Below are 12489 nucleotides of genomic sequence, written 5' to 3'. Positions count from 1 at the left end.
CTGTGCTGTCAGTGTGGAGTCTGCTTAGTATTCTGTCTCTCCCTCTCTTTCCGCCCCACCCCTGCATGCAACTTCTCTCTCTCAAAATAAACCTAAAAAAAAAAAAAAAAAAAAAAAAAAAAAAAAAGACACAGGAAAAAGTCCCTTCCAAACCTTACCCCAAACGTCAGATTTAATTGAGAAGGTATTGTAGGCAAGACTCTCTGGTGCTGTCCATTTAATAGGAAATTTGGCTCCCGCATGAGCAGTATAGGTGTCTCCAGTCATCAGTCTACTCAAGCCAAAGTCAGCCACTTTTACCACATGGTTTTCTCCCACTAGGCAGTTACGGGCTGCAAGATCTCTGTGGGAAAGAGAACCCTAATGTGATTCCACTCCGACAGTGAGGAAAATGGTCACGAACACATGCTCTATTCTTAGTTCTTTGTGCTACAAGCAGAGTTGATAAGTCTGTGCTGACAGATATGGTAGTATTTTATGATAGCTGCTAACATGGTAGAAAGCCACTAATTATCCACCACTTGGAGAGTAGTCATCAAGAGGCAGTTATGTGATACTAGAAGAAAGCAGACTTCAGAAAATGGGTTCCTATTTGTAAGTACACTGGGCTAGGTTTCAGAGGTGAGCAAAGATGCTTTTCTACAAGGCTTTAAGTTCTTAACTGAGACGGAAAGCTTTTTTTAAAATTAAGCCATTAGATGGAGCAAAAGGCTCTTAGATATAATCCTGGGCAAAATAAAGAGCATTCTGTTTTAAGAATGGCAAAGGCTCCTCATTAATACTTTAGCCAGAATACAGTAGGTTTATAAGATGGAAATGATATTATAGTGGGTGGGTCCTGTGAAAGAGAAAATTGCTTCCTTGGGTCATCTGGAAATTTCCAGGAAGGTCCTCACATTCTTCTCTTCATTTGCACATCAAGCAAGGTAGCTTCACGGTTAGAAATAGCAATGGTTGGGCTTTACACACCTATGGATGAAATTCTTCTTCTCTAAATACTCCATTGCAGAAGAGATCTGAGTGGCCATATAGAGCAATACGACTGCAGTGACTTCGTCTCGGTTGCACTCTCGGAGATAATCAAGCAAGTTGCCGTAGGGCATGTACTCAGTCACGATGTAAAATGGTGGCTCCAAAGTACACACACCTGATAGTTCAAGAATAGAGCTTGTTTTATTAGTATAGATTCAAAAATTCCACACCACTTCGTCAAGAATAGTTGACAAATTTTAAAGTCTAGTTCAGCAGTAATCTTTTCCCTTTTTGCCATCACATTCTCTGAAAGTAACACAGCAAAGGTTAAGTTGCTGGTTGAGAAGGGAGTCTCAGCTTCCATTATATCATTCTCTGGAAATCCACATGCATTTGAGCATTTGCCTGTTTGGGCAAAGGCAGAGTTACGTACATTAATTCCATAAGGGGTCTGGAAGACCAAAATTTCTGGAGTTCTGTATGTGCCCCAGATTCTGAGCCTCACCTGCACACTAACAATGTTTATCTGAAAGTAACAGCAATTGTGTATATGTTGAAAACTGTGTGAGCTCAGCCTGTATAAAGCTTTGTAAAAAGACTGCTTGGGGCGCCTGGGTGGCTCAGTCAGTTGGGCGGCTGACTTCGGCTCAGGTCATGATCTCACGGTCCGTGAGTTCGAGCCCCGCGTCGGGCTCTGTGCTGACAGCTCAGAGCCTGGAGCCTGTTTCAGATTCTGTGTCTCCCTCTCTCTGACCCTCCCCCATTCATGCTCTGTCTCTCTCTCTCTATCTAAAAAATAAATAAACGTTAAAAAAAAAAAATTAAAAAAAAAAAAAGACTGCTTCCATAGTCAAGGATTTCACTGACCCAGGGTAGATTCCTTACAAAGAATCAACAAGAAGCTGAGGCACCTGCATGGCTCAGTTGGTTAAGCATCTGACTGTCGGTTTTGGCTCAGGTCATGATCCCACGGTTTCGTGAGTTCGAGTGTCACATCAGGCTCTGTGCTGACAGCACGGAGCCTGCCTGGGATTCTCTCTCTCTCCCCGCTCTCCCTCTAAATAAATAAATAAATAAATAAATAAATAAATAAATAAATAAATAAATAAATAAATAAAAAAATATATTAATAAATATAAATAAATATAATAAAGCAAAATAAATAAAATACATATATATATATTTTTTATTTAAAAAAATTTTTTTTAACGTTTATTTATTTCTGAGACAGAGAGAGACAGAGCATGAACGGGGGAGAGGCAGAGAGAGTGGGAGACACAGAATCGGAAGCAGGCTCCACGCTCTGAGCCATCAGCCCAGAGCCCGACATGGGGCTCGAACTCACGGACCGTGAGATCGTGACCTGAGCTGAAGTCGGACGCCCGACCGACTGAGCCACCCAGGCGCCCCCATATATATATATTTAAGGAAAAAAAAAGAATCAACAAGAAGCTATTTCCTTTGGGACGGTTTGTCTTAACGTGAACACCCAAAGAAACTGGCCCTCCTTCAAAATGGGCAAAGAGTTCAGGCAACAATTCCTTTGTGACCTGAATAGCCATTCTATCACAGCATAGCACATTCTGCTTAGCAAGGTAAACTGATGAGTATGGTCACAATTTTTAATTTGCTTCTTTTCAACAGCTTTTCATTTAATGTCTCTACCTTGTAAAAATATTTTGTGACAGTGTTTGGTTTGGCATTATTTTGAGTGGTTCTGAACTTGAATCTGGGGCAATTACCACAAGCTGGGCAGTTTTATATATTGTAATCAATCTAGGCCACTCTCTCCTGGGCAATTAAAAAAATTTTTTTAATTAATGTATGTATGTATGTATGTAATCTCTACACCAAACATGGACCTCAAACTCACAACCCCAAGATCAAGAGTCAGATGCCCTACTGAGTCGGCCAGCACCCTGTTCCAGGGCAAATTTTTGTTTTTTAATGTTTATTTTTGAGAGACAGAAGGACAGAGTGTGAGTGGGCAAGGGTCAGTGAGAGAGGGAGATACTGAATCCAAAGCAGGCTGCTCCAGGCTCTGAGCTGTCAGCACAGAGCCCGACATGGGGCTCAAACCCACGAACTGCGGGATCATGACCCAAGCCAAAGTTGTACGCTTAACCAACTGAGCCACCCAGGTGCCCCGCTGGGCAATTTTTAAACACAGTCTGTTGAGTAAAATGACAACTATTTACTGAAGTAGATTTGCACTTGGAGCTTCTGCCATGGTGATTCAAAAGGAGTATGTGGAGACAATGGGGTTGGGAGACGAGCATCACTAAGGAAACCCATGGCTCAGAAGCTCCCTCACCTAATAGCTGTACCAGATTAGGGTGCTTGATCTCCTTCATCACTGCAGCTTCTTTCAGGAACTCTTCCACCTCCATGGTATCTTCCTGGAGGGGGGGGCGGGGGGGAAGAAAACAAAACAAAAAAACAGAAGAGGGACAAACCCCCATTTTAATCATTGGAGTCAACGCACAATCCTAAACCTACAGCTTTAAAAAACTTCTTTCAAAAATACTTTTGAATATTTTAGCATATTAAAGAAATTTTATCAGAACCTAAGAATAGGCTCCAGACACATCCAATTAAGAAACAAAAATGCCCCTAAAATGTATCCAGTATTTGAAACAAAAGTGAAAATTAGCAGGGCAAGCAACGGAATATCATATCCCATATCCCATCACAAGGGAAACATGGCAGACCTGGATGGTAACTCAGTTCTCAGTTTACTTCCTTACACATCTCAGCCTTTGAAACAGGAGACAGAAGGGTTAGCTGTTTACACATTTGTCTTCCTGACACATTCCTTAAGGAGCAATGCACATGTGCAAAGCCATGCATATTGTCTCACACTCACAGTAGGCCTAATAAATGCTTGCTAACCAGAATGGATTACTACTCATAGCCAGAGCAGCCCTTATAAGTGATATGCCAGAGCTATGGAGGCAAACAGGAGACCCGTCAAGAGAACGGAATGAGTGACGACTGTGCAACTGGTTACTAGGATGCTTAAAGAAGACAGCAGCATGAGGAAGATTTCTGGGACTACTAGGAACAAGAAAAAAGGATTTAATCTCATAGAGATGGGAGGAGCATGAGGCAGAAAGCTGAAGGACAGACGAGAGAGCCCAGGATTCTTGTACACTGCACCAACAATTCCGTCCAGCAGGGGTCCTTCTCAGGAAGCAAAACAGCTTGTCTTGCCTTTATAACTTATAATTTGCTCCTAACCTTTCACTAAGACTTACATCAACAGCCTCCAGAGACAAACCTTCCCCACATGTGGGTTTCGCTGTGTTGCAGTGAATAATCTGCCCGTGCATTGTCAGCAATGGCACTAAAGTTAATCATCAATTTGCTGATGTGCTTGGCATCAGTGGGTGGAAAGTGCTCCAAAGCTGAAGAAGGGCATGCTCATATTTCCAAGTGATTCAGCACAAATGTAAAAATGCCTGGAAACTGTAATTCTTAGCAACCCACCTTCAATGTTTTCACAGCAACCGTAAGGCTATATTTCTTCCAGACGCCGACATAAACTTCTCCATACTGCCCACCCCCAAGTTTGTGCTTCATGGTAATATCTGTTCGTTCCATTTCCCATTTGTCATGGATGGGGGACACGCCATAGACTGTTGGCTTATTGCACTTGGGCGCTGGGTAATGTAATGTTGTCACCAGCCCATCCGCCACTGTGGAGTGATGATGAACCAGCTCCGCCAGGGTGCTAAAGCGGCTCTCGGCAGTTACATACACCTGAGGAGAAAGGCAGGCGTAAAGCTCCATCAACTTGAAAAGGGTCAAAAAAATTGTTTTCAAAGCCCATTATTTCACTGGTCTGAAGATATAAAGACAGGAGGCTATCTTATTGAGATAAATTAAATGATGATGGTAAGGAGAAACAGAACTTCAATTTACTCCTCCTTAAACTATTCTTCCTAGGCTTCCTAAATAAGCTCTAGTTTTGGGGGAAAAGCTTCCAACGTATCTTTCTGAATCATCAAGATCATTGGTCTTCAAGTAGTTTTAAGCAACAAGACTGTGAAACCCAAATATGTTAGCAGCAGAGATGCTCTGATTAAAGGAGGCAAGAGGAAACTTGGCCTCCTGTAAAAGGTTATGAAATACCACATCAGAATCTTGCACAGCACCTGAGAACCACAGAGTTCAATTTTTTTGGTAGGGAGAGAGTATTTAAGTATCTTATAATTTTTACTTAATAAGGATATGTTTTTGAGTATCCAGGCCACTAAAAAAGGGCCACAATAGGGGCAACTGCGTGGCTCAGTTGGTTAAGTGACCAACTTCAGCTCAGGTCATGATCTCACAGTTCCTGAGTTCGAGCCCCACGCTGGGCTCTGTGCTGACAGCTCAGAGCCTGGAGCCTGCTTTGGATTCTGTATCTCCCTCTCTTTCTGCCCCTCCCCCACTTGCGCTCCGTGTCTGTCTCTCTCTCCCTCTCAAAAAAAAAAAAAAAAAAAAAAATTAAAAAAATAAGTTAAAAAAAAGGGCCACAATTTTATTTCAGAGTGGTTAACAAAACAGTAGTTAATTTGTAATAATAAAAGTATAAAAGATGAGTAGTCTTCAAGCCCTATCTTCCAAAGGAGCTTGTTTATAGTTTTTTTTTAAATGAAACTTTTGGTGTATATAGAATAATACACAGTATACGCAGAATTGATGATTTTTACAAGGTGAACTCACCCATGTAAACCTCTCCCACACCAAGAATTGTAACACTACCAGCACCCTCCCAAATAAGCTATTCACCCCTTCGAAGATAACCATTCTGCTGACTTCTAGAACACCTTAGATTAGCTCTGTCTGCTTCTGAACTTACACAAATGGAATCATACAACAGGTATTATTGTGTCTGCTTTCTTTCACTCAACTTTTCTTTATTGTGATATAATTTGCATACCATAAAATCCACCGTTTTCAAGGATACAATTCAGTGGTTTTAATATATTCCCAAAGTTGTCCAACCATCACCACTATCTGACTCCATAACACTCCCACCCCCTCACGCCCATCCCTGACAGTCACTAATCCCTTTCACTCAGTTTTCCATGTGTGGCACTCAGCTACGACATAGGTCAACAAACTTTTTTGCAGAGGGCCAGAGAGTAAATATTTCAGGCTTATGGCCATAATGCCTCTGTCACAACTATTAAAAGCTGCCATAACAAGGAGAAAGCAGCCACAGACAACATATAAACAAATGGGTGTGTCTGTATTTCAATACAATTTTATTTACAAAAATAGGCAACTGGTGGGCCCACAGATTTTCTTGAGAGTGTGCACAGCAGTACATTTTTTTGTTGTATGAAATTCTATTTTATGAATATGCCACAATTTACTAATTCATTCTGTTGTTAGACAATGAAGTGTTTCTAGCTTGGGGCTATTATAAATAATGCAACTGTGAACATTCTTGTACATGTCTATGTCTTCTATGTCTCCTATGTCTATGTCTACAACACATGCACTCATTTCTGTAAACCAGAAGCAAAGCTGCTGGGTCTCTCCCACATTACCACTCATCTAGTTCTATTTGGTTTCATCAAGAGACAGTAGGTCTGTGCGGTGATATAAAAGAGAATTCATCATTATTTCCTACTTTGTAACAGCCATTATGTTTTAAGGAAATTATTTCATTTAATCCTCATGATGACCCAATAAAGTGCAATGAGAAACAGGCTTATGTAAGGTCACAAAGTTAGTAAATAGACATGCTGGAGTTACGCACCAAACCAGGTCTGCCTGCTCCAAAGCCTGGGCTTTCCCCTACTCTGCATATCACACAGAGGGAAAGAGCAGAACAAATGATTCCATATAAATTTACTGTTCAGCAGAACTGACACAAAGGCAGGCCTCACAGTTTATGAAGTAAAACAGTTCCACTCCTAAGACAGCCACCCTGAAACGACTGGTCTTCCCAACGTGCACTCTGCTCAATGACTGACCTATTTCTATCAACACACATTCATACTCAGTCTCCGTCTCAGAAGCCCAGATTCTTACTTTGTGAACTCTGTGGCAGAGATTATTACAATTTTCAAAGACAGAAGGCTTAATCTAGCAATTCTGTACAACACACTGGATGTATATGTATATATCCATACACTGGTGGTGATTAGAACAGCTAACTTAAATAGTTTCTTCCATTCACCTTCAAATCTCTCATTAAACTATTGATATAATAGTGTTTTTCATTTCCATTACCATATTCTTATGTGTAAGCTCTAATGTGCCAAACAGCCCAAATTCACATCAGTGATTATTTTATTTCATCCGAGTCATAAAAACTTATTTTTTAGTCATTCTGAGTGTTTTTTCTAAAGAACAGCCCATCCACGCCCAAGGTGGTACCGGCCAGTCTTACCTTGCCGTCTGTGGTGGTGTTGATCCTGTAGTGATACACACGGCCCTCGTACCTGAGCGAGATGGACAGCTGCCCAGGGCTGCTCTCACTCTCCCGCACCAGGAAGCTGCCATTGATCAGACTGCTGAGCAGGTACTCCGCAGCGCTGCGCGACACGGGCCCATGGTACCAGGAGTGTTTTTCCAAGCTGTTCACTGGGGTAATGTAGTTGCTTGGCACCCAACCTTGGCCATTCTTAGAGCGAACTTCACTCCACTCACCATTCTGGTTGTAACCAAGGACTCGTAGCTTTTCACCTGGCCATGACATCGAAGAGAAGAGAAGAGAAGAGAAGAGAAGAGAAGAGAAGAGAAGAGAAGAGAAGAGAAGAGAAGAGAAGAGAAGAGAAGAGAAGGGAAGAGAAGAAGAAGAAGAAGAAGAAGAAGAAGAAGAAGAAGAAGAAGAAGAAGAAGAAGAAGAAGGGAACTTAACTTCAAATATCAGCAGTCTATTATCAAACTCTGAACTCTGTGAAAAATCAATCAGGAAATTACGCCAACATTTAAAAAAATAATAATGAAAACAAACTTGGCTGCTCATCATATCCTGATTGATCTCTTTAGCTTGTGGCTTAAAGACAAGCAGCACAGTTAGAAATAACCTTCTGGTATTTACTAAAGGTTTTTACACCAACTAAAAAAATGCCATTAGGAAACTCCACGTGTGGTATAGTATGGTGGCATACAAACACAGAAAGGTTCCCAATCCATAAACACAGAGAATACACTGCTGACTGCCAGAGGGGAGAGGGTGGGGCATTGTGCAAAATGGGTGAAGGGGAGTGGGAGATACAGGCTTCCCTACAGAGAATAAACAAGTCACTGGGATAGATGGTACAGCACAGAGAATACAGTCAGTGGCATCGTAATAGAGTTGTGTGGTGACAGATGGTAGCTACACTTGTGGTGAGCACAGCACAACAAATAGAGCAAATCACAGTGCTGTACACCTGGAAGTAATGCAGTATCGTGTGTCAACTATACTTGAATTAAAAAAAGACAGGTTATTCTGGAAAATGACACAGTCTCACTCTTCAAAGAAAAGTTCATTTTTCTCAAAACAGTTTGTCAAGGAATGTATCTTATATATGGTTCAATGTTAACAACAATCAAGGATTAGGGATGAGAAATGTGAAGTACAAAGTCACTCTGAAATTTCAGTTGGCACCAAAGCAGCAAGACCATCTACGTAAGAAACAAAAAACAACAAAACAAAATAGAAGCACAAACCACAGAGCTTTCTGTTTTCAGGGAAAAAAAACTGCTTGGGGGGCAGGCGGGCGGTTAGGACTCCCAAAGCACAATCTTTTCTAGGACTCAAGTTTTACCAGTTATAGTTTCCCAACTTCCCTCCCATTCCTTATGAAGATGAGTCAGTCCTACTCATTCCTCTAAAATTAGTGTGTGGGAAGGGAAGCCGCCACTGAAGCCAGAACCCAAGACAAGTTATTCAGAATGTCTTTGCTGTCAACGTCAATGTCCTTAATTTCTCTATTAAAGTTGTGAACCTCAGCTTTAAACTCCCTAATATACATTTTGCCCCTAAACTTACAGCTCAGACAAAACAGGAAAGGTGAAAGAGAGATCATGCACATGGCCCACTAGTTATCAGGCAAAGGCCACTGAGGAAACACTCAAAATCATTATTCTGGCAGTCACTGAACATTTCCAGCAGCCCACAGAAACGTCTACCATAGGATAACTTTATTAGCTCCTATGATCTCATCTTTGACCTGGATGTGACATTCAATGACAAAAACAGGAGTATGTACTCATAAAATATACATATGTACACATGAGTAGATAGGAGCATGTGGTGTGGTGGCGGGAATGCACAGATAAATACTCACCAACCATATCTGCAGGTAAAAAACCTCAGCGCTCCTAGAAAAGCTAAACAGAACTTGTTCCTCTATAGCTGTTCTCTATTGTACCACAAGAACTAGAAACGGAAAGAATTAGTATATTACTGTTGCTTCCTTACAAATAACTGCTAACGGTGGGTCATCATTAGCAGGATACAGTCAAAAGCCCTGTTTCTCTCTATTTTCCTCTCTTTTAGAAGTTAGGAGGGGAATTTTCCACTCTGGAAGTTTTGAGCACCAGGGAAATTGACGATAGGACTAGTGGGGATGTAAACATGAGCTCTACTGACAGAGGAATGCCGGGAGAACTGTTTTTTTATTTCAAGCAAAAAACAATATTCAAAGGAGGAACTATAATAAACTGTCATTATTCTATTTTTAAAATGTATTTTCTTCTCCTTTAAAATACAAAATAGCTTTAGCATGACATCATTTTATATTAATAAGAACCTGACAGAAAAATCTGGCTTCTCATGGGTTTCATGAGAAATCCCTGTTTGCCATGAGATAACAAGAATCCCACCCCCTGAGCTGCACTCTAGCGATTGCCATAACTGGTAACTGAGGAGTCAGCAGACTTTCTTTATCGATGTTTCCTTGGTGACTGAACTATCTTAGAAAAACCTCACATGAAAAGCCTATCTAGAAAGAATGTTCTGAGTCACTGCTTCACCAACTTCTCCACTGAAGTATCCATAAAGGTAAAAAAAAAAAAAGTGTGTTGTAGCCCGAAGAGACTACTGCACAGTATAAAATTCTTTGAAATCCTTTGTTTTATCCTAAAAGATCATGTAAAAGTGTTCCCCATGCATAAACCTCATACACACAGAAATATTATCACCATCCCTTCCCCAAAAACTACCTAAAGTCTTCAAGTAACTTGACACTAGATCACCCACTTTACTTTTTCTATGCCTCTAAAGCCTCCTGGCACAGATAAATGTGCTCTTACACCCACTCAGGGACACATCTATACCCCAGGTTTGAGTTAAGGGTTTCTTTTGCTTTTGGTTAATCTGACTGGATTTAAAAAACTGACGCATGTAAAAGTTTTATGAAAGGGTAACATTCCCTGAGTGGAGGTCTGCCTTAATCTGGTTTATTCACTCCCATTTAAAATTTTATTAACAACCTTACAAATAAAAACTGTATGTCTGGCAAATTATCGTTTAAATTAGTTTCATTTACGTTAAAAATTATCCTTGGGGCATCTGGGTAGCTCAGTCAATTAAGTGTCTGACTTTGGCTCTGGTCATGATCTCGTGGTTCGTGGGTTTGAGCCTGTGCTGACAGCTCAGAGCCTGGAGCCTGCTTCAGATTCTGTGTTTCCCTCTCTCTCTGCCCCTCCCTTGCTCATGCTCTCTCTTTCTCAATAATAAATAAACATTAAAAAAAAAGTTATCCTGAAATATATTTTTTCCCAGTAGGAGGCTTTCATAAATTCAGAAGAACAAGCTTCGGTAGATTAGTAATCTAATTCATGTACACAATAAGAATGTCCCATGCTTCTTTTTTTTACTTTTTTGTAATTTTTTTGTATTTTTATTATTTTTTATTTTTTAAAGTAATCTCTACACCCAACGTGGGGCTCACTCACAACTCCAAGATTAAAAGTCACATGCTCTACCCACTGAGTCCCAGGCACCTCTCTTTCTCATAGAAAGTCCATATTTTCTGTCCTTATTCAAAAAACTAATAATGAATGATTTTACTTAGTCATGTTCTTAGCGCTCCCTTTTATAAACTTTCTACTAAAATAAATGACTATTCTCTTGAGAGTATTACTGTAATAGAAATCCTTCCTACTATTCCTTTCACACTAGCCCATATAAACACAAATGAGAGATTTGTCTAGGCCAGTGCTACTCAAAGCAGGTCCACAATAAGATATGACACTTGTGCTGGAATGTGAATCACTGGACTACTTCCTTCTTGTTCAAAGTCTTGCTTTGCACCTAGGTGGCTCAGTAGGTTAAGCGTCCGAATTCGGCTCAGGTCATGATCTCACAGTTCGTGGGTTCGATCTCAGGTCGGGCTCTGTGCTGACAGCTTGGAGCCTGGAGCCTGCTTCAGATTCTGTGTCTTCCTCTCTCTATGCCCCTCCCTTGCTTGCACTCTGTCTCTCTTTCAAAAATAAAATAAGCATGGAAAGGAAGGGGAAGGGGAAGGGGAAAGGAAGGAAAGTCTTGCTCCAAAACCAGAAAATGTCAGCTGAACTAAATAATATGTAGTATACTTAGTGACACAGTTGGCTTACATATCGGGACCAAGTTCTTAATCTTAACAATGTGGACTGGTAATGAACTATTCTCAGGTAAGCAGTCAGCCCACGGACAACACTTTGAGTAGCACCAGGCTCCGGCAACATGACTCATCTTAGCCACAGTTCAAACAGAAGAGATGTATAGTAAACCTAGTGCCACCTAAGACGAATGCTGCATATTACATATAGAACTGAATTCTGAGAATGAGAGAAGTTTATGTATATACCACATGGTGCTCCTTCCTTCCTTCCTCCCTCCCTTCCTCCCTTCTTTCTTTCTTTCTGTTTATTTATTTTAGAGACAGAGAGAGCACAAGTGGAGGAGGGGCAGAGAGAGCCAGAGACAAAATCTGAAGCAGGCTGCAGGCTCTGACCTGTCAGCACAGAGCCCGACACGGGGCTCGAACCCACAAACCGTGAGATCATGACCTGAGCCAAAGTCGGATGCTTAACCGACTGAGCCACCCAGGCGCCCCTACATGGTGCTTTTTCTAAAGTACCTTATCTCCGCTTCTCCTTAATAAACCCTATAAAGTAGACAAAGTGACATTATCCCATATACAGGCTTAAATAAACAAACAAGCCAGTGAACCAAAAATATCTGGGTCTAAATCACCTAATTTTAGTCAGAGGCAGAATCTAGAACAGACCCCTTTATTTCTTAAGCACTAATGAAAACTGAAGAGTGAGGAGATGTTACACAGAAGCTCACCTTTAGTGATGCTGAGTGTGTTATCACCACTCGCCACAAAATCATAAAGTGCAACAAAGAGATTAGGGTCACTCTCAGTGGCTCCAAGTAAGTTCTCCTTGGAGCTCCACCTGATGGCTTCATTCAGTGCCTGGGGTTCAACATCACAACCATAGGGGCGGTGCAAGGCTTCTGAAAGACATAAAAAGAGAAAGGAATTGACACTAAGTTCAACCATTAAAAATTCACTTGAATTCAGTACATATATA

General features: G+C 41.0%; 1 protein-coding gene across 8 annotated transcripts in view; it reads right to left on the bottom strand.

Moving 5' to 3' along the window:
* ABL2 (ABL proto-oncogene 2, non-receptor tyrosine kinase) overlaps positions 1–12489 on the bottom strand; it is a 111819-nt gene that overhangs the window by 16556 nt on the left and 82774 nt on the right. For all 8 annotated transcript variants that reach the window (XM_027074317.2, XM_027074318.2, XM_027074320.2 and 5 more), the window contains 6 exons: positions 12242–12412; positions 7364–7659; positions 4462–4734; positions 3287–3371; positions 970–1147; positions 159–343 (listed from right to left, as the gene is read on the bottom strand). In XM_027074317.2, the coding sequence (XP_026930118.2) occupies positions 159–343; positions 970–1147; positions 3287–3371; positions 4462–4734; positions 7364–7659; positions 12242–12412 (1188 nt within the window). The remainder of the gene's footprint in view (positions 1–158; positions 344–969; positions 1148–3286; positions 3372–4461; positions 4735–7363; positions 7660–12241; positions 12413–12489) is intronic.

Source organism: Acinonyx jubatus, chromosome E4 (genome assembly GCF_027475565.1).
Source record: "Acinonyx jubatus isolate Ajub_Pintada_27869175 chromosome E4, VMU_Ajub_asm_v1.0, whole genome shotgun sequence".
Classification (NCBI taxonomy): Eukaryota; Metazoa; Chordata; class Mammalia; order Carnivora; family Felidae; genus Acinonyx; species Acinonyx jubatus.
Note: the sequence above shows the minus strand (reverse complement) of the source record. Positions and strands in the feature narration are given on the sequence as shown.